Genomic DNA, 22,787 nt, shown 5'->3' on the forward strand with positions numbered 1-22,787 from the left:
AAATGTTACAGTGTACACTATTCTAATGTACATTTGCAACTAACTCCTGTTTTGTTAACTGCAAAACAAACAATAAAGACATCACACAGACAGCTTTGGTGACTTCAAGACTTGAGCGCAAGCAACAAGCTATTTGGACTAATCAAAATTTACATTGATGACAATGAAATTTTGATAGTTTCAAAGCTAATATAGAAAGTGCTATATTTGAATCAGCACTTGATAATAGCTCGGAATAGACACTCAAGTTAAACAGTTGTCATGGTTCAGCATTAGTGAAGTGACAGAGAAAGGGGAATATTTTCTGTTGTTTTGCAATCAAGAGTAATACTGTGTTTTTCTACAGCAGACATCTATTGAAGTTTAAGAGAAAACTGTAAAAGATGTGGCACTTAGAAAAGAAAACAAGTAGAATATAATTTAATGTATCTATTAAGTCATAACTTCACTTACTTGAACCTTCCTCTGTCACCATGCCAAGTCCTTCTGCTTTGTTCTGCCTCTCAAATGCATTCAAGTCCAGGACACTAGGGACAATAAACTCAAAAGTCAAATACAAGCACTTGATGTCTGTTTCTTTCTGTGACACAGATAATATCAAAGTGCCTACCTGCAAGACTGCATCAGTCCTGAGAGACTCTTGAAAAAGCCTGCATCTCTTTTTTCTTTCAAGTAATCTAGCATTTTCTGCGATAACAGAAGAAAAGCTTTAACACACTACATGATACTGCTAAAGTGGTTGTATGGACAAACTTTTATAGATTAATGCTAATTGAGCTCACCTGCTGAACTTGCACATTGCCTCCATTTAGGATGGAGATGCCCAGTTTGAGGGTGCAGGTCACCATGGGGCCCAGATGACCTGATAGCAGAGTTGTACGGTAAAAGTCAAGACCATAGAGTGAGGACTATGAAAATCAATAAAGCAAGTTAAGACTTCTTATTGTGTCTGAGAAAAATGTAACTCATTTTGAGACAAGGGGAAATTTCCCACATCATATATATTAAGCATGCCAAATGAATTTGTGGAGGAAAAAAAGTTTTTAGATTACTCTGGCCCAAGAGCAACCTACATGTCTGTGGACTGGACAATCGTGCCAAGTACCCAGTATAAAGCAGGTCACTATTACAGTAAATAAAATCCTTCTGTTATTTGTCAGTTTAGGTCTATAAGCTTAAAAAATATAAAGGTTACAGGATTATTATTTTTTAAAACAGCAATGAAATTGTTGAGCAGAGCACCACTTTACTAATTCATTGCTTTAGATACAAGTGTAATTTAGCTGTGTAGTTGACTGAGTGAAAAACAGTCTTGTCAATATTACCTTTACTGGCGCCGATCATCTGCAGCACCATTTCAGCAGCCCCACGAGCATGCAGCCTAGCCTGCTGATATAAGATCTTCTGCTTTTCCATCTCCTTTTCCTGAGGGGCAACACACACTAATCAAATTGGCAAAACTGGCAAAATTGGCAAAAGGGACAATTTTAAGTCTCCCAGCAACTGCCACCTAGCTCAGGCATCAACCAGAGTACCTCAAATGTCTTTTCCTTTCCTTCTTCCTCTTCCTCCTCCTCATCCTCTGCACAGCTCTAAGAACACAAAGAGTTACAATTCCAAATGTTTCCTAGCATTTACCAAGAGTTGACTTTTACGAGAACTATTTACTGAAAACAGAAATTAAAAGACCTACCTTTGCCATCATGTCTGCATATGCAATATACAAAGGATCTTCTTCCAAGAAACTGTAAAAAATCATGTTACACTGCATTACTGTGACACATATACTGCCAGATTAAATATATCAAGTTGGCAAATGAATAAGGAAATGATTTTATCATGTTAAAATCTCAACCTTCTCTCTGTCAGAGCGTTGTGACTGAAGTGGAGGATGAGTTGGTGGAGAGGGTCAGGCTGGATCTCAGCCACCTCCTCTTCCTCCTCTTCCACGATCTTCATAGGGGTTTTCTGCAGGGGTCCACAACAGTGAACAGTTAGCTGTAGCCAAATCTCATTTGCTCGCTGTTATCCCATGACCATTTAAACTTACCAACATTTTTTTGTCTTCACAACCTCACACACACTTGTCCAAAACACTGAAAAGAGTCATTAACATTCACCTAGCACCAACATGCAGATGAATTGTTGTCCTGGTCATCCGTGGAGATGACAGGACAAAGAAGTTAAGTGGATTATGAACAGTGTTGGAACAGGTTTTAAAATACATGCATGTTACAGTAAACACATGCAAGCAGTGAGCCATTTGGTGATATGACTACAAACATGAAGAAGGATGTTGATAGTGAAGGAGCCTGACAAAGAGGGACTACCAAAAACTACACAAATCTTCAAGAGTCCAATCTAATATGAGAGATATGTAGAATAAAACTGAAAATAAAATCACATTCTTCCCAAGAAGAACAGTAAATAATCTGGCAATTGAGTTAAAGCTGTATTTTAAGTTTGAGTAAATGACAAAGATTCAGTGTTTTGATGAATTTCTGCACATCTGCATACGATATATAGGGGCTGGTCATATAATTAGAATATCATAAAAAAGTTTATTTTTTTTCAGTAATTCCATTCAGAAAGTGAAACTTGTATAATATATTCATTCATTACACACACTGATATACTTCAAATGTTTATTTCTCTTAATTTTGATGATTATACCTGAATACTAATGAAAATCCCAAATTCACTATCTCAAAAAGGTATTCTAGAAATGTTGGCCAACTGAAAAGTATGAACATTAAAAGTATGAGCATGTACAGCTCTCAATACTTAGTTGGGGCTCCTTTTGCCTGAATTACTGCAGCAATGCGGTGTGGCATGGAGTCCATCAGTCTGTGGCACTGCTCAGGTGTTATGAGAGCCCAGGTTGCTCTGATAGTGGCCTTCAGCTCTTCTTCATTGTTGGGTCTGGCATATCACAGTAAATAAAATCCTTCTGTTATTTGTCAGTTTAGGTCTATAAGCTTAAAAAATATAAAGGTTACAGGATTATTATTTTTTTAAACAGCAATGAAATTGTTGAGCAGAGCACCACTTTACTAATTCATTGCTTTAGATACAAGTGTAATTTAGCTGTGTGAAGGGGAAGCCCTTCACAATACCCCATAGATTTTCTATGTGGTGAAGGTCAGGTACTGGTAGCTTTGGCACTGTGTGCAGGTGCCAAGTCCTGTTGGAAAATGAAATCTGCATCTCCATAAACTTGGTCAGCAGCAGGAAGCATGAAGTACTCCAAAACTTCTTGGTAGACGGCTGCGTTGACCTTGAACCTAAGAAAACACAGTGGGCCAACACCAGCAAATAACATGGGACCCCAAACCATCACTGACTGTGGAAACTTTACACTCGACCTCAAGCAATGTGGATTCTAAGCATCTCCTCTCTTCCTCCAAACTCTGGGACCTTGATTTCCAAAGGACTTGCAAAATATACTTTCATCAGGGAACATAACTTTGGACCACTCAGCAGTAGTCCAGTCCTTTTTGCCTTTAGCCTAGGCGAGACGCTTCTGACGCTGTCTCTTGTTCAAGAGTGGCTTGACACAAGGAATGCAACAGCTGAAACCCATGTCTTGCATGCGTGGTGGTTCTTGAAGCCCTGACTCCAGCTGCAGTCCACTCTTTGTGAATCTCCCCCACATTTTTGAATGGGTTTCTTTCACAATCCTCTCCAGGGATATTGCTTGTACACTTTTTTCTAACCCATCTTTTCCTTCCCTACGCCTCTCTATTGATGTATGTACTTGGACACAGCTCTGTGAACAGCTAGCCTCTTTCGCAATGACCTTTTGTGTCTTGCCCTCCTTGTGCAAGGTGTCAATGGTCATCTTTTGAACAACTGTCAGGAATGCAGTCTTTCCCATGATTGTGTAGCCTACAGAACTAGACTGAGAGACCATTTAAAGGCCTTTGTGGGTGTTCTGAGTTAATTAGCTGATTAGAGTGTGGCACCAGGTGTCTTCAATATTGAACCTTTCCACAATATTCTAATTTTTGGAGATATTGAATTTGGGATTTTCATTAGTATTCAGGTATAATCATCAAAGTTGAGTGAAATAAACATTTGAAATATATCAGTCTGTGTGTAATGAATGAATATAATATACAAGTTTCACTTTTGAATGGAATTACTGAAATAAATAAGCTTGTTCATGATATTCTAATTATATGACCAGCACCGGTAATAAGAAATGTGATCTTCACAGGACTATGCGAGCATGCCACTGACGTCATGGCCACAGCACGTATTGTAACGTCACCTTCACACTTACACTACAGACTTACAGAGTACAGCAAAAAGACAACTGATGGGTTGGATCCAGATCTGACAGCCAAACAGCTAGTAATAGTCTCCTACTGTAGTGAAAGGCCCTCCTTACCACTGCTGTCAGAAAGGCATAGCCTGCTTTTCTAGAGCTGTGAGCGCCAGAGCTGCTCCTGTGTCTCCTGAGTTGGTCATGCAGTCTCTGACCCCTGATGGATCTCTGTTTGAAGGGTTTTGCACGCCTAGAGTGGGATCTCCTGGGTGCTTTGGGCGAGGTCCCCACCCGGGTGCGCTCCCAAGGCTCAACAGGCGTGGAGCTAAAGAAGCATTCGGCAGACAGGACTGGCAGAGGGGTGCCAACACAGGGCACACGGGACGAGGGCAAGATGAGCCCAGTACTTACTGCCAGATCCTGAACTAGCTTCTCCTCAAATGAGTACTCCTCTGCCTCTATCCAAAGTCTCTGATAGGCCGGGATGAAGAAGTTGATAGCACGATGCCTGGGGAGGGGGAGGTGAGGGGAGGTGGGGAGGAATGAAGGGGAAGTGGGGAGGGAGGTACAGTGGCATTAGGGTGGGTTCTGGTGAGTTTTTGGAGGTGACAGGAAGGAAGGATGTAGGGAGGAGGAAGGGGTTACAGGAAGTGCATTTCAGGCAGGGTGGTGATTGGTCAATGTGGGATTCACTGGCACTTCTGACTGGTCATGTTGAGTCTCTAAAGTAACTACAGTTATTCCAGGTTGGAAAATTCCTTATAGGAGCATGCACTCTTTGGGGAGGATATGTAGTTTTCCAACACATATGTGCATATACTCTATTTTCCTAGCCTAGCCGCGCTGGACCCAGCTCTGAAGACGCAAGGGTCTAGTTACCCTCGGTAAGCCTCGAGGCTGGATGCTCCTAAAACTGGCCGACAAATCACCATGAAGTGTAGAGTCAGAAGGCGGGCGTAACTATGTGACGACAGAGGCGCGATGATTCTGACAGAAACAACCGGAAACAACTAGCCTAGCCGCGCTAGACAACCCATGGCAACAAATTTAATTCTCTGCCAGGGTCGACAGCAAAAACGACAACAGTCGAGCTCCATTAGCACCGACTCTGAATAATCTTTCTGTTAACATGTCTGTAATATACTTGAGCTTCACCAATTGACTGTATAAATAAGGCTTCACCGAACTACCGCATCCTCTGATTTCCGGCACTCTAGGAACTACGTCAGCCTATTCGTTGCGCTGATTGGTTGTATACCTACCCAATTGCTGCAGAGTGATTTGAAAGACAACCTTTTAGCCCCCCTCCCTCCCTGTCGAGAGTTCCTAGACCCTTGCGTCTTCAGAGCTGGGTCTAGCGCGGCAAGGCTACTATTTTCCTCTTTCAATTATAAGAGTCACATCACACAATATTTTCCTTCACAACGATGCACGTGCTGTAAAACTGCACAACCTTTTCCAGATGTCAGATGAAAAACAAATCCTTAGATCATCATAATAGCAGAAGGTAAAATGACATTAAACAACTTTTTATATCTTACTCTAGCCAGGCACAATGCAACTAGCTACTTGCAACTTGTCAAAGTCAAAACTGTATGTAATAGAATGCTTTTTGTCTTTCTTCTTCTTTGCTTTCTTCATTCCTTCCTTTAGGGTTCACCTGAAATGAAACAGAGGCCTGCAGCTTGTAGTATTTTCACTTTCCAAATAAGTTTGTCCCAGTCAATTCTCAGGCTCATTCTAGCTGACCAATCAGAAACAGTTGGTTGCTAGGCAGAGATCAGTCCACAGCCTAGTGGATGAAGAGGAGGGGTTGAACAGATGAAGCATTTGCCCTGTAGTTTCACTTTACCGTCAGCAGGGAGAACAGGCGATCAAAGCTGGAAGCTTTGAATGCACTTTCTAGCCAAACCTCCCGATAGCCATTCAGGAAGTAATTATTATTTTTGTATCTGAGGGAGGATGAGGAAGTGTAATGCAAGACACAACACAGAGGAGAGAATATCATTAGGGAGGTGACAAGGGGTTTACATGGGCATACAATCAAAAAATAATGACCCTCCCCACTGTTCCCCCTAAGCTGCGAGCGTGCGCAATTGCACACTCCTGACACAGTCTCAGCGCACAGAAAATCTGCGCTGCGCGCAAAAAAATCCAACCTAAATTGAAAATAAAATAAATTCATAACAATTCATTCTGTGCTATTTTTCAATGTGTCAGTGAGTGACCCGTGACTGGTTGCTCGAGCCAATGATATGATTCACATAGGTATATACACAGCTATTCAACGTCATTCACAGACGTCCTTATGTGCAACCACCTTAGCTGGCTGCTACAGCGCGCTAGCGTATCTAGTCTTCTATATGTCTATGCTTCTCTGTGTGCCCGGTCCTATGGTGATGTCATGGGTTGCCTGGTTACAGATGCCGCTGCGCATTGCTCTGCAGGTTTAAAAATGTCTACACCCATAACTCCACCACGTCCAAAGAAGCAAAAACGTTTGAGTGGGAAAACTCGAACCCCTGGCAAAGGGTACAAGAAAAACTGTGTGGAACATTGCCCCTCCTCCATGGCTAATTGGCGATTTCTTGTTATATACGGTTTGATCAGTAAAATTGAAAAGATATTCACAGATTCAGACTTCTGGCATCAATAACTCATTAAATATACATTGTTAAAACTTAAACGATGCCTCTTTTCCATCATTCTCAGGTAGACAATGTGCTACAAGCCCAGTTTTATCAAAAGTAGCTGTCTTTCAAGCTGAGGAATAACTGGTGTCAACAGGAGTGTCATGCTCCGCCTGCTCCGGGGTGGTGTCACAATCAGCTCAACAATGAGCGGCTGCGCGGAGAGCACAGCTGGATGGAATTGACAATCACTGCTGCATATAAGCCTGCCTCCTTGCACAAGCTCACTGCTGGTTCATTGCTCCATGTTCATCTGCCAAGACCAAGATGCACTCCGCCAAACCCTGCACTTCGTTTCCTGTACGCCGTCTACTGGACACTATTTCACTTTTGGACTGTTACCTAGTGATGGTGAAATCGAAGCTTCATGAAGCAATGAACGACTTTGACACATCTGCTTCAAGAATGACACATTGCTTCGAAGCATTTGACGCAACCAGAAGAGTGACATCTGCTGGTCCTGTGTCAGAACTGCATCCAAGTGGAAAAAAATGAAAAAGCCTCAGGACTGCTTGTCTCACACTGCTTTGTACTTGCAATAAATGTTTTAAAACGTTATATATGTATGTTTGTGTGCATATATGTATAGTGTGTTTCTATGAAAGAATGTGTGTTGTGTATGAGTGAATCTATGCGTATGTATCTGTGTGTTATTTAATGTATGAAATGCAACTAGATAAATCTAAACTAAATTCTAACTAAATGTATACTCTCCCTAACTTCTCTCAAAATGACAAATGGCAAATGCACTAGCGTGATCTCCTCCTCTCAAAAACCCACAATTTGAGGAGTGAATCAGACCCCTTTGCCTTTTAAGACCTGGACAGATTGAAATGTCCAACCCCTTCCAAGTTTGCGCGAAGCACTGCGACACGCGATGTGACGTAACGAGGCCTCGTTCTCGATAGTCACGTGATTGTGGGCATGCTGAAGCAGGGATTGAAACACCGTCTCGGAACACTTTCGCTTCAAAAGCTCGGCACTGTGTCGAGCAAACTGGCTCGAGCGTAACATCACTACTGTTACCCACCCTCGCCACGTCTCTCCCTCGACTCAGCCAGTTTTGTCGCCCGTCAGACTCAGGACTAATTCTCTGGACCTCTCGTGAGTCTTCTTCCCCTGTATTTTAGTTTAGTTTTGGTTGTTAGTTTATCTCGGCCTTCAGGTCCGTCCTTGGTTCAGTTTAGTTGTGTTCTCTTCCCCTTGTTTCCCTCTGTCATAATTATTAGGAGTAGGGATGGGAATTTCGACTAATTTCCGAACCGACTAGTCGCCAATAAAATTAGCCACTAGTCGGTTCGGAAATTAGTATTGAACTTGCAATTTAACCCTTTAAGCGCCAAAGTCGCAATATTGCCACAAGCAACATTGGTGAACATAACAAGCCATAGCTTCAAATATACTGCCTCATGTGCCTCATGTACTGTACACCAGGAGATGGCGGACATCTGGAACTTCAATCTGAGCATCAGTTGTGGGCGTGTTTTCATGCAAAGTTTTGGAGTTTACAGAGTTTGAAAACCGAGGAGACGAGACTCGCCGTCGGAGCGTATCAGAGCGCAAGACGGCACATTTTAGAGTGAGAAAACTCACCGTACCGAGAGGTCTGGTCAACACTGACAAAGTACTTTGTCAAGTAATGGCTTACTCATATTCTGAAGAGGAATATTCACCCTCTGATGAAGATGTTCAGTCGTCCACTGAGACAGAAAGTGCCGCTGCGTCTGTGCGTAACGGCAGCGGGTCGGTGCGTCATGACAGTCCACGAGCAGCACATATTAGAGCCGATGCTTTGCTTCGGGGTGGCAGGAAGGGATGTGGTGGGTGCAGCTGGAGTGGTCAGAACGCCGCTAATGATGAGGGGGATAGCGGGGGTTGAAAAAAGAGACACGCATATGCTCCTGGCAGGATCAACCAGGTAGCCCAGACGGGACGAGTGTGCGGCGCACGGCCGAGCGAAGAGCTGCATGGCGTCGCCCGGTAGGGACCGGGGGCCGCGAAGCGTGGCTGTGCGGCGGGGGGGGGGGGGGGGGGGGGGGGGGGGGGGCACACTAGCGTTTAACCGACTAGTAAAATACTAACCGTTTAATAAATGAGTCGACAATTAACCGATTAAACGACTAGTCCGCACATCCCTAATTAGGAGTTTTTCTTTTTATTTACTTTTGTTGATATTAAATCATTATTAATTTCACTCACCTGTCTGTGCCTGCTGCTTGGGTTCAAACTTCTGATTCGTGACAAGGAGCCAGCTGAAGGCTGCAGGGATTTTAGTTACACTACAGATATTGAATATTTGTGTCTCTCTTTGCTGTTGCAGCGGTTTTGCAATTTGCATGCGGTTCCTGTTCACTCCATAGACGCCAATATTATTTCTGCAGCTTGAAAGACAGCTACTTTTGATAAAACTGGGCTTGTAGCACATTGTCTGGCTTACAACGAAGGAAAAGAGGCATCGCTTATGTTTTTGACAACCAACAGTATATCTAACGAATTATAAATGCTGGAAGTCTGAATCTGTGAATATCTTTCTGACTTTACCGAACTCGGGGCCACTACCACCCAAGGAGTGGCATATTTAATTTTGAAAAAAGCATTTAGCCATATTTAAAGCTTTAAGTGCTTAATTAACACACAACTAAGAATTTTGTCGTTTGATGATGACAGGTTCTGGCATCATTTTAAACAGTGAAACCATACTAATAAAATGTAATGACAACCAGTGTGCAATGCCAGATTCTGCAAAAACATAAACAACTGAATGCAGAATACTGTACAAAGAAATTCTCTACAGATATTTCTTTTCATCTAAATCTAATTCTAATCTAATATCGTTACATAATTAATGTATTAACTTATTTATGTGAGTATGCATGTATTTATTTATTTAGTACTGTTAACATCAGAATCAGAATGAGTTTTTCTTTAGATAGGCAAAGGCCATTTATTGATCAAGCACAGGCTGATTGATAAATGTTTATTGAAAACTATAAAGCATTAAAAAACAATAAACAACTTAGGCATTTATTGAGTCATTAAAATACTGTAGAGTCTACGGCCACATCAGCCTGACTATAAGCAGCCTCTGGTAAATTCACAGCCATATACTGATGTCCCTTACCAAATCGACTTCAGAAGATGATGATGGAAAACTGTGACCTGCTGGTTGGGTCCTCTCTATTCTCATGTTTCTGACATGTTGGTCCACTGATGCTGCCTTACTTCAGCTAGTCCATGAGCAACAGAAAACAGAGTTTGTACCCACTGCAAGGGATTAGAGTCTTCCCACTCACGTCTGTACATTTGCAAACATTTTTGCTTCTTTGGATGTGGTGGAGTTTCGGGTGTAGACCTTTTAAGCGCGCCGGTGCAGCACTGTCTGTAACCAGGCAGCCTGCGACATGACCATAGGACCGGACACACAGAGAAGTCTGAGGTCTATCTGCTAGACCTCGCATCGGGTCCTCACTATGTAGGTCCTACAAAGTTTAAATTGACTGCCCTTAATATTTCCTGTTTTATTTTGTTCATTATGCAGTTTTGATGCTTGTGTGACAGACATGTATGGAACATTTATGAAAATACAGAACAATTTGTGCTTCGTATTGAAGCAATATGGGACGCAACAATTTATTGTCAAATAAAGGACGATTCCATATTTTAAGGAATGGGTGGCAACCCTAATTTTGATAAAACAATGTCATGACTGGGTTGTTCAAACAGAGGATGCAAAAATTAAATTCTCAACTTTTTTAGCATTTTCAAAAGTGTGACAGGTGTAAAATAACATAAATACCTCACCTGGGTAGATTATAGAGAGGAGCCATACGGAAACAAGCCACAACTGCACGCTTACGCTGTTTGGACAACAGCTTATGGCACACCATCTTCTTGTTTCTCAGAGGTTGTTCCACCTGTGGGATAACAAGAGAAAGATGTGAAATTCCACAATCCATGTTGTGCGATGGCCTTTGATCTAGCCTTGTAGACAGTGATAATTGTTCTGTCTAATGTTTAAATATTGTCTTCATAATTTAAAAGGCATAATTGCTGCAAATATCAGTATTTTATTGATAAATCCGTTCAGTGCATTCATTTTAGAGCTGAATAATAGTCATTTTATTAAATTAGTGGAAAAGAAAAATCCCTTCATCCTTATATTTAGTTCTGCTTATCCGGGGCAGTGGCACCAGGCTAAGAGGGCATTCCAGATGTCCCCTCCCTAGCAACATTTTTCAGCTCCTCCAGGCCAAATGAGATGTAATCCCCCCAGCAAGCTGTGTTTAACCTGTGATATCAGTTGGGGACATCTTAGTCAGATGCTTGAACCACTTCAATTCTCTCCTTTCAATTCAAAGGAGTAGTGACTTTACTTCAAGATCTCTCCGAACGTTCAAGCTTGTTACACTATCTCTAAGGCTGAGCCCAGCCAGCCTGAGGAATGAAGAAACTCATGTTGGCTGCTTGTACCACTTTATCCTTCTGCTACCAAGAACCGACACCCATAGATGAGGGTTAAAACACAAATGGTGTTGTAAATCAAGAGTTTTGTCTTCGAGATGAGCTGGGTCCACTTCATTAAATAGTAGGATTAGGTTCATTTTGTCATTATATACTATACGATAGTGTTACTTATTTAAAACCGACAATTCAGAAAGAGTTGTTACCTTGCTGACACGTTTCGACATGTCATTAAATATATTTAATTTTGATTTGCTAGTTTAATTTGTGATTGACGAGCAACCTATCCAGGGTGTCCTGTGCCTTCACCCTAAGTCAGCTGGGATAGGCTCCAGCCCCCTCTGACCCTAATGAGAATGCAGCAGTGCATAGATAATGGTGAATGGATAGTTTTATTTGTGAAAGTACTGTTTGGAGTCTCTCGTTGTCCTGCTTGTCTTTCAGCAGTTGTTTGTTCAATTTGGCAAACCTCTGGTCTGCTGCTTCCCTTAGGCTTTTCTCCTCATCGTACCAGGACTTCAAGTCTACTATCTCCGTGGCCAGCTGGGCAGCCTTCTGCTCAAACAGGTCTTTCATTTGTTTGATGTTAAATTTTTCTGTCCCGGCTTCATTCAGTTTCCTCTCAAGTGCTCCATCCTCTGAGCTCACCGGCCCATCATTTTGCTTCAGTTGTCCTTGTACTCTGGCCCTGTGAACTTTCCATGGTGGACATTTCCACTATTTTAATTTATGGTTACTTTAAAAAACCAAAAGCCAAAGTTTGATCGTAAGATTACACAACTGCAACTGCCTGTCATCCATGGCCAGGACTTGGAAGTGCTTGTATTTTTAGGATTTACAGTATACAACAACAAAAAGCAATAATAATAAAGTGTTAAGTAATGTTTCCAGTGGATTCATGAGGAGTTGTTTTACATCTACATGGCACTGATCTGTGTCATGGAGTTTGGACACACCTTCTCATTCAATGCCTTTTATTCATTTGTATTATTTTCTACATTGTAGATTAATACTTAAGTTTAACACTTTTGTGTTTACAACATAATTCTTTAATAGTTTTGATGTCCTCAGTATTAATCTACAATGTATAAAATAATTAAATAAAAATCATTGAACAAGAAGGTGCGTCCAAACTTTTACTGGTAGTGTATATAATCAAATGGTATGTCTTCAGAACAACCAAGTCACTGTTTTACAATATATGCAAATTTTAATGTCTTGCGATGTGTAATGTTTGTTATGTGAGGAGAAATGAAACAGTGTTTTACCTGCTCCAGGTGGAAGACTGCAGCAGAGATGCTCTGGACTCTCTCTACTGTGTGTTCTGGGTTTGCTGGTTCCTCACTTTTCACAACAACATCTTTGTACAAGTTCAACTGCCACTGGACTGCTGGGTCATCAGACTACAGCATCAAAAGCAATCACATCAATGGATAAACAACCGTTGAGCAAATTATTCTATTAATGCCCATTACTTCACTTATTACTTGCTGTTCCTGCTGCTTGAACAACGGAACATAATCTTACCTTGTCCTGGAGATGGATATTCTGACGCAAGTGCTCCTTCACTTCATCATCTGTGTCTTTCTATGAAGGGGAAGGACATTCATACCATAGAAAAATGGCTGTTCAGTGTTGCTACACAATTTCTGTACATCAAAACACAAATATTTGGGATGCACATATAGATATTTTCTGTACATGATAGATGGCTCAACATTCTTTTTTCGTCTGTCTTTCTGGAAATCCCATAAATATACTGAAACAGAGCTCAAGTCTCTGTAATGCAAATGAATCAAAGCACTTGAATGAGGTATGACCATAAAAAATAGTGATGGTAGATGACTGAACTGCTGTTCACAATGAAAACATAGCACATAAGTCTGGTCAAGACACACCACCCTCGTTGTGTCTTGGATGAAGAATTTCTACTCAAATTAAAAGACCTAAAATAACTTGAGATGAGGCTAAAATGTAACAATCACATACTAAAAAAATCCATGTTGGACATCTGCATAGAAATAGTCATCCACATAAAAAAGCTAAACATTTTTGAGTATTAGATTAGTCCTTAAGATGTCTCAACATGTTTGTATCGATCCTTTATGTCAGCTCACCAGACTGTAGCGAATCTTGGCCAGAGTAATGAGCTCCTGGTCTCCTGGGGTGCACATGTTGAGGCCGATAGGGAGCATCTTCTTCAGGGCAGCTATGATTAGAGATGTTGGGATGGAGTAGTATTCACCACGACGGCGCTTGTGTTTTCTCTCCTGGTCCCCACCTGACTACAGAGACAAACAAGAGTTCACAAGTTTAATCTATTATTAAAGAACTCAGTGAGAGCATAAGGTACTCTGAATGTGTAAACACTTGAAACTTTAAGAGGCAAAATTTCTGTTTCTACTTGACAAATTTCAGCCTGATCCTCCTTTAATTTAATTCAGCTTTATCATACTTTTTTGTCAGTGTCATAATGATGTTCTTTTATGTACAGCACATTGTGTTAACTGTACAATAGAGATGATGTTATAATTAATAGGGTTTACAGACCAAAACAGTAACAGTCCCTAAGCAACTACAACCAAACAGCCCATGCAAACAGATGTAGAAGCAACCAGAAGACTATTACATTTGTGCTGTTTATATGCTGTATGTCAAGGTTTTTACTCATTAAACACAATGGAATACGCTTTAAACTATTGTTTTGATGTACATTTTTTTTATATAGTTTCAAAATCAAACTGAAACATTTTATCCTACATATGATGATTGACATTACATTGATGCTTATATATCACGTTTCCATGTGTTTGTTTTCTACGTTCCACCAAGCAATAATGAATGTACACTTTCTTTAACCAACTTAAATATTTTAAATTTCCATAAAATCTGTCAAGAAGCAAAAGGTGTTTCACCTTCAAATCACTAATTAAGATGAATGGAATGTGAGGTGTCCAAAGTGCTTCACCATAAATCAGTGAACAAGCAGAGTCCTTCAAAAGCTGAGGAGCATTTTCTCCACTCTGAGCAGTCATGTCAAAACACCTTAACAGTATAAATAAATCAACTGTCTTGCTCAGCCAAAACAAATAAGCAACTACCTCTTACAGTGACAGCTAGCTGAGTGGCTGCTGGACCAAACACCGTCAGTATCAAGATATATGACCAACTTTACTACAACAAAAATGTCATACATTGTAAACCCTTGATGTAGAAGTGAATTTAAGAGGTGTGAACTCACACAGATGATTTGTAGGACATATATCTACATATTGGGTTTGTTTAGCACATGTCAGGGGGCCGATGAAAAATGTAAGAAAAGTGCTAGTAAGGAGTGTTCCTCACATTGGGAGAGTCTGTGAAACTGAGACACTTTGAAATCTCATCAGAAAATTCAGGTTGTTCTTTTCAAAATTGCTGATAGTGAAGAGGAAAGGAGTGAGATACATCTAAATCAAACCCAGAGAGGATTGAGATTTACTCCACTCCATATCCAGGGTTCACTGCCTTAGAACAGATGCCACCCTGAAGGATGAGGTCCGTTTCCAAAGGAAAACATTGACCTTCTATGAAGAAGGTCAATGTTTATTCAAAGTTTATATGGAAATATGTATGTTACTGGTTACTGATTCACAGAGTTATCTGAAGAAACTGAAGGAAAAAAAAATCACTCAATAACTGCTAAATTTGAGTTACTACTTTGGAGTAAGTTTGGGCTGTTTCCATTTTTTCTTGTAATCAACAAGTTCAACAAAAAGACAAATCACCAACAAATATGTCTGTCTCATTATTATTTGACGTCTTTGTCCTAACTGCATCTTACAGTTCCAGACCTATTTATTCCAGATGAAGACTATAAACAACTCAAAAAAAAAAAAAATTCAAAAATCAAGTTTAATTTTATGTTGCTATAACAGCAGCAAATAAAGAACTGTAAGAATTTCAGCAAGAAATTAACATCCTGTGTCCATATCTTTACCTTGGACATCTTCGTCTGGCCTTCACCCGTTAGGAAGCCCAAATTGTTGATCTCATTTTGAACCACAAAGTTTTGCTCCTCACGCTTAAAATTCTGCATTCAAAGGGCAAAGAACAGAGGTTAAAGAGATCACAATCCTGGTATTACATGTCTTGCTGTAACTGATTTAACAGTGAGACTCACATGTGACTTGCACCAGAGGATGAAGATCTCAGCCACCATCCTAAAGAGCTCAGTAGAGTCTGCATCTGGCTCCTTAAGCCACCTGGATCTTGAATAGACCAGGACAAACAGCAGATCATTTTTCAATGAGGTAAGATATACATGATGTCACATCCAAAAAGATTACAAAAACATCTAAAAAATGGGTTGGCTTATTTTTTTCTGAATCATGCAAGCAAATCATTTTGACAGATTCACTTGACATATGCAAACATGAAACCATTAACACCACACATCTGCTGCATAAATAGATATCACATACTATCTATGTATATGCAGCAGTGCAATAGTTAATATAGCAAAACAACAAACTGAAAAGATGGGGAATTTAAAAAATTAAACGACAGAAAATGATGCCAGATGGATAAGCAGTAAGCTGTAGCTGTCTTGTTAAGTAAAAATGAGAATCAGTTGCTGAGGAGACTCAGTATTAAAATAAAAACTCTTTTCAGGTGATTGTGTATGTATATTGTACCTGTTGTTGTCCACATAACGAATGAGCATGGGGTAGAAAGCATAGAGGTCCCTGCAGAGCACAGCAAACTCATCCAAGATGAGTAGTTCTGCCTCCTGGTTGTCACCTTTACCATCAGCCTTCAGCAGCTCCTCTTCAGCCACCACCTGCATTTGCAGCACATCAACAACTCATCTTTTGCTATCAACTCATTAGTATAAATGTCTTCACACACAACCATGATAATCCCATCTCTCTGTCCTCTCTCAGGACAGAGAGGTACTTTTACTGCCAGAGGGGGACGTAAGGGGATTTTCACAGACTAGCCTTTCTGACTACTGACAGCCTTATATATGTAATAAGTTTAGCAGCTATTATTGGCGTCAACAAAAAATCTTCTTATCATTCAGTAGTAGATATAATGTGAAGCTGTAATACCATGTACAGCAAATTTTAAACGCTCACCTTTACTGTTTTTTCCTTAGTTTGTCCAGTGTTGGCAGAAAGTGGGTTCTCAGCAAATCTGCTCCCGCTTTGCAGATGATTGGCTGAGAGTAGACTGGAGGCAGAAATATGGAAAATTATATTCTGGACTGAAAGATGCTATCAAGACTAAAATGGATGTCTGGGAGTATTTGGATCTGCAGGTTTGGAGAACAGACACAAAAGCTATACCCACTAGATATGGTACCAATGTGAAAGTATTTAGCAACTACAATTTTTTTAGTTTGTAAGTAATATTTTGAGATAAAATACTTTGTTTATCACTGTTGCTCAAAATAAATCTAACTTTATACAGTCAGACAAACACAGAGATGACAATTAACAGCAACAGGGAAAGTCATGCATATGAAATACATAAAATAAAAAAAACACTTCTAAAAATAAAATTAGCACGAGATCAAACCAAATATAGAAACTCTACTAGTTGTATACTTAAATTTAAAAAAAAAATAAGAAATGGCACATGAAGCACAACATGACTGTTTTCATCCAATTTCCTTTTAATGTGTCACAAGTACAATATTCAAATATACTTTTAAAAAATCTGCAAATATTTCAGGCTATGTGCTCCCACAGCTACCAGTTACATTAAATTATGTTTGGAAGCCTTTCCTCCAAGGGGGGGGGGGGGGGGCGCCCTGCTGGCTTGGCCCTGCATTGCTGTGATGGCTGTTCTGGGCTTCGGGGTCTTTCACACTTGCATGTGCATGTTTGCTCAGGTCCCACCAGCTCCTGTCGAGTTCCGCTGTTGAGCAGTGATGGGACCCGCCGGAATGTGCTGAGACTCTCTCCATAGTCTAATCTCACACTAAACCCTCTCTCCTTTTCTCTAGTATCTTCTTCTAGTATCTTCTGGCCTATTCCACTCTATACTAACATGACACCCACAACTATGGTGTTCAGTACTGTCTGGCTAATTATTCATTCATTCATTTATTTATTGTTGGTTTGTTTGGTTTTCTGTTCTCTTGTGTATGTGTTTGCTTGTTTGTCTTATTGATGGGTAATTATTAGTTGGGAATAACACAACACCTGATATTCTTCAGATGTAATAGCACCGCTTGCTAGTCCCTGTCCCTGTCCGTCCCCTCTCGTCCTGTCCACCCTTTGTTTCCCCTCACATCACCACTGAGGTGTAGCACTGCCCTCCCTGGCTCTTAACAGGGAAATGTAATAAAGAGTGTCAGCTTAGCTTTCAGGGAGGGCTGGTGATGGTCACACGCATGCACTAAATAGTAAGATACACACGTGGACAAAATTGTTGGTACCCCTCAGTTAAAGAAGGAAAAACCCACAATTCTCACTGAAATCACTTGAAACTCACAAAAGTAACAATAAATAAAAATTTATTGAAAATTAAATAATCAAAAACAGCCATTACTTTTGAATTGTTGATTAACATAATTATTTAAAAAAACAAACTAATGAAACAGGCCTGGACAAAAATGATGGTACCTCTATAAAAGATTGAAAACTATTTGACCAGAGTGACATGATTAACTCAGGTGTGTCATTTAATTGACATCACAGGTGTTTCCAAACTCATAATCAGTCAGTCTGCCTATTTAAAGGGAGACAAGTAGTCACCCTGCTGTTTGGTGAAAAGGTGTGTACCACACTGAACATGGACAACAGAAAGCGAAGGAGAGAACTGTCCCAGGACATCCGAAAAAAAATTATAGACAAACATCTTAAAGGTAAAGGCTATAAGACCATCTCTAAACAGCTTGAAGTTCCTGTGACAACAGTGGCTCATATTATTCAGAAGTTCAAGACCCACGGGACAGTAGCCAACCTCCCTGGACGTGGCCGCAAGAGGAAAATTGATGACAAATTGAAGAGACGGATCGTTGGAATTGTATCCAAAGAGCCCAGAGCAACCTCCAAAGAAATTCAAGGTGAACTCCAAGGCCAAGGTACATCAGTGTCAGATCGCACCATTCGTCGTTGTTTGAGCCAAAGTGGACTTCATGGGAGACGACCAAGGAGGACACCACTGCTGAAAAAAACTCATAAAAAAGCCAGACTGGAATTTGCAAAAATGCATGTTGACAAGCCACAAAGCTTCTGGGAGAATGTCCTTTGGACAGATGAGACCAAACTGGAGCTTTTTGGTAAGGCACATCAACTCTATGTTCATAGACTCAAAAACCAAGCATACGAAAAAAGAACACTGTCCCTACGGTGAAACATGGAGGAGGCTCAGTAATGTTTTGGGGCTGCTTTGCTGCATCTGGCACAGGGTGTCTTGAAAGTGTGCAAGGTACGATGAAATCTGAAGACTATCAAGGCATTCTGGAGAGAAATGTGCTGCCTAGTGTCAGAAAGCTTGGTCTCAGTCGCAGGTCATGGGTCTTCCAACAGGACAACGATCCAAAACACACAGCCAAAAACACCCAAGAATGGCTGAGAGAAAAGCGTTGGACTATTCTAAAGTGGCCTTCTATGAGCCCAGATCTGAATCCCATTGAACATATGTGGAAGGAGCTGAAACATGCCATTTGGAGAAGACACCCATCAAACCTGAGACAACTGGAGCTGTTTGCTCATGAGGAGTGGGCCAAAATACCTGTTGACAGCTGCAGAACGCTCATTGACAAATACAGAAATCGTTTAATTGCAGTGATTGCCTCAAAAGGTTGTGCAACAAAATATTAAGTTATGGGTACCATCATTTTTGTCCAGCCCTATTTCATTAGTTTGTTTTTTTTAAATAATTATGTTAATCAACAATTCAAAAGTGATGGCTGATTTTGATTATTTAATTTTCAATAAATTTTTATTTATTGTTACTTTTGTGAGTTTCAAGTGATTTTAGTGAGAATTGTGGGTTTTTCCTTCTTTAACTGAGGGGTACCAACAATTTTGTCCACGTGTGTATTTGGCTGCAAGACTAATTTTAGTCTTGCAGCCAAATGAATGCATATTTATGCATTAATCTCATAAAGTGTTGACACCCCTTCCATGGAGTTAAACAATGAGAAGAGAACAGGGCTGACAGAGGTAGTTTATGTGTCATATACTACTATAGGGACATTGAGTCCCTATAGAACTCATTATAATCGCTGACCTTGCAAGTCTGGAAACAACACAATCTGACAAGTGAGAACTTGTCAGATTGTGTTGTTTCCAGACTGTAAAGTCAGATTTTTTTTATTTCACCCACAATCTTGAGACAGGCACTCACCTGCAATTCTCTTCATCCAAGGGGCATCATCAATGCCCAAGTTATTGTTGAGGATCTTTAGTATATTTCCCAGAATGATGCTGAGGTGTTCAGATGTCACCATGGTGCAGCACTGGGCATCTGGGGGTGAGTTCTCTGGACCTTTCTCCCACCAGTAGGACAGATAGTTACACAGCATGGGAAGGATTACCTCAATGACCTGCAGGAGGCAAGTTAAACGTCGGAATCAGAAGGGCCAGTCAGAACAGATTACATATTGGACCAAAAGTATTATGTGACACTGTTAAAGGGGAACTTCGTTTTTTTTCCAACCTGGGGTCTGTTTCCATATGTAATTTCATACATGTGAGTGATGGAGAAATGAATTTTCGACATAGCTCCAGTATTTAGCCAGGCAGGCAACTTAGCAGCTCAGCTAGCAGCTCGGCTAGCGAAAAGTATGGGGCAGCTGGCCCCCCGGCGTCAAAGTCCACCCTAACGTGCTTTTGCCCCACACTGACCGGCTCAGATAGTCTCAATGAGTGTCCCACAACATACTAGAGATGAGAAGTGAACGAAAACCTCCACATTACCTGGCGATCGCTCTTTGTTGTGGTCTGTATCCAAATCTCAGGACGCTAGAATGCAAATCTCGTTCCGAAATCGCACGATAGCTCGCGCCAAAACACCGGTTTTGGCGCGAGCTCTCTAGCATCCTGAGATTTGGATACAGACCACAACAAAGAGCGATCGCCAGGTAATGTGGAGGTTTTCGTTCACTTCTCATCTCTAGTATGTTGTGGGACACTCATTGAGAATAGTCTCAATGACCGGCTCAGATAGCTGAGCCGGTCAGTGTGGGGTAAAAGCACATTAGGGCAGACTTTGACGCGGGGGGCCAGCTGCCCCATACTTTTTGCTAGCCGAGCTGCTAGCTGAGCTGCTAAGCTGCCTGCCTGGCTAAATACTGGAGCTATGTCGAAAATTCATTTCTCCATCACTCACATGCATGAAATTACATATGGAAACAGACCCCAGGTTGAAAAAAAACGAAGTTCCCCTTTAATGCACAGTTTCCAACTCTGATTAATTTTAACATGACACATTTTTTTCTTATTTTTTGGCAAATATGCCATGTGAGTTTAAAAAGTTTACATTGAACTTTGTGTAATTTTTGTTAAACAACAGACATTAGTTGAGGCTGCCTTAATGTGAAAGTTTTGTGTTCCTACAATGATACATTCCTCGTTTGTGTATATAAAGGGTTCGTTGTCTCCCGAGACTGCTGAAGGCTCTCCACATACATTTTAAGAAGACTAGCTGGTGCCATTGGCATCAGCTAATGGGGATCCTTCTTAAATAAATAAATAAATAAATAAATAAAGATAAGATGTGATTTCAAAATGAGACTGGGTAATGACATTAAGCGCTTACCACAAACAATTAAACCACTTTTTTTTTTTTTTAAAGATCCCGCTGACAGTACATAATGTGACCCTTTAAAAGGTACTCTGGAGCATTTAGCAAATCCACAGAATATGAGGTCAAAAATGAACAGAGTAGACGCTAAAATATCTGACTCTTCGTTTTTTGTTTCACCTTCCAACAATGCAACTTAATAGCATATGAAATAGTGACCCTTTTGCTTTAGGATCAACTGCAGCTGTTTGGTTACATAGAAAAATCTCTTATGCCCTTCAGACCTGCGGCATGTCGCTGTAGCGAGCGCCAGACTCAGAGACATCGTTGACATCTTTGAGCAGTCTGTCGAGGCGAGGCATCTCTGGACACATCTCCTCCACTGTGTCAGGCATGCTTAGGACTAGAAAAGAAAACCATCAGCCACCCTGGTTAAACACAAAATTGTTTCTAAAGAGTTTGGACTGTGAAAATAGAAAAGAAACTACAAGTACACACAAGACAATATGTGAATATAGCACAAAATACTTGAGTGATGACAATTGCACTAAAGTCAAATATATAAAGAGGATCAGGGAGCAACACAAATACCAATGGGTGCAAATTCCCTGAGCAGCAAGTCCCTGGTTCGATTCCTAACTCATGACCATTTGCTGTAGGTCGTTCCCCTGCTCTCTTTCCTCACATTTCCTCTCTTTCTCCACTGCCACTATAAAATAAAGGCAGAAAATGGCCTACCACAAAAACATCTTTAAACAAAAGAAAACCATGTGGACACTTACTGGCTCTCTCTCGGGGCGTCTTAGTGTTGAAGACAGAGAGCGGGTTGTGGGTGTTTAGATGAGGCTCCAGGAACGCTACAGGTATGGCTCCCACCAGAGTCGCCAGGCTCTCCCCGAGTGCTGGTAGATGCCTATTTATCAATATACAATTCATCCAATAAATTAATAAATAAAGGATGAAAAATTAAGCAGTTCCTTGCTTAATTACATTTGGCAAATGTTTTGTATTCCCAAATATTGGCAAGCAGACATGTTTTATGTTATTGTATGGAGAATTCTCAATGCTTGATCATCTTTTGTCATTTGACTCTGGACACACACAGCAATAACATAGCTACAGATGTTATAGAGATTAAATTAGACAATATAACGTTGTGGATACATTTCTTCATCTGTTATTATATAGCCTGAGTAGATTGAAGGTGAGAAATTCTCATCCACAGCAGATTTTGGGATGCTTTATGACCACATAATTAGTGCTATAGTGAAAAACATTTCACAACAATGAAATACTTCTTTCAAAAAGATTTTGACAAAACACAAAAAACTCTTATTTTGCCTCTGAACCACAAACCTTTGCTGCCATTTTGTGACAAATGCTGTTTCCCTATAACTGACATACAAATGAGGTTGATGAAAAAGCTCAACAGTCATAGCATGGTTACCAAGGGACAAGCTTAATGCAGTCCATACATTACTATTTCACATTGCCTTACAAAGGTTTGGCCTCCTACCTCTCCACAAAGACATTCTTTCCTGTTCCCAGAGAGTAGAAACATGTCAGGATTCGGTAGCAGGATAGCTGTACATCATCCACTGAAACAAACAAACACACCAAAT

General features: G+C 40.6%; 1 protein-coding gene across 1 annotated transcript in view; it reads right to left on the reverse strand.

The window, feature by feature from the left end:
• ryr3 (ryanodine receptor 3) overlaps positions 1 to 22,787 on the reverse strand; it is a 242,283-nt gene that overhangs the window by 22,751 nt on the left and 196,745 nt on the right. The window contains exons 66-85 of the mRNA XM_051937044.1: positions 22,682 to 22,763; positions 21,948 to 22,078; positions 21,450 to 21,568; positions 19,768 to 19,966; positions 16,547 to 16,635; positions 16,098 to 16,243; positions 15,584 to 15,671; positions 15,401 to 15,493; positions 13,539 to 13,706; positions 12,949 to 13,008; positions 12,690 to 12,824; positions 10,762 to 10,874; positions 4,682 to 4,778; positions 1,856 to 1,968; positions 1,694 to 1,745; positions 1,536 to 1,592; positions 1,326 to 1,425; positions 783 to 862; positions 611 to 687; positions 454 to 527 (exon numbers count right to left, since the gene is read on the reverse strand). Of these exons, the coding sequence (XP_051793004.1) occupies positions 454 to 527; positions 611 to 687; positions 783 to 862; positions 1,326 to 1,425; positions 1,536 to 1,592; positions 1,694 to 1,745; positions 1,856 to 1,968; positions 4,682 to 4,778; positions 10,762 to 10,874; positions 12,690 to 12,824; positions 12,949 to 13,008; positions 13,539 to 13,706; positions 15,401 to 15,493; positions 15,584 to 15,671; positions 16,098 to 16,243; positions 16,547 to 16,635; positions 19,768 to 19,966; positions 21,450 to 21,568; positions 21,948 to 22,078; positions 22,682 to 22,763 (2,073 nt within the window). The remainder of the gene's footprint in view (positions 1 to 453; positions 528 to 610; positions 688 to 782; positions 863 to 1,325; positions 1,426 to 1,535; positions 1,593 to 1,693; positions 1,746 to 1,855; positions 1,969 to 4,681; positions 4,779 to 10,761; positions 10,875 to 12,689; positions 12,825 to 12,948; positions 13,009 to 13,538; positions 13,707 to 15,400; positions 15,494 to 15,583; positions 15,672 to 16,097; positions 16,244 to 16,546; positions 16,636 to 19,767; positions 19,967 to 21,449; positions 21,569 to 21,947; positions 22,079 to 22,681; positions 22,764 to 22,787) is intronic.

The sequence above is a fragment of the Acanthochromis polyacanthus genome, chromosome 16, assembly GCF_021347895.1.
Source record: "Acanthochromis polyacanthus isolate Apoly-LR-REF ecotype Palm Island chromosome 16, KAUST_Apoly_ChrSc, whole genome shotgun sequence".
Lineage (NCBI taxonomy): Eukaryota > Metazoa > Chordata > Actinopteri > Pomacentridae > Acanthochromis > Acanthochromis polyacanthus.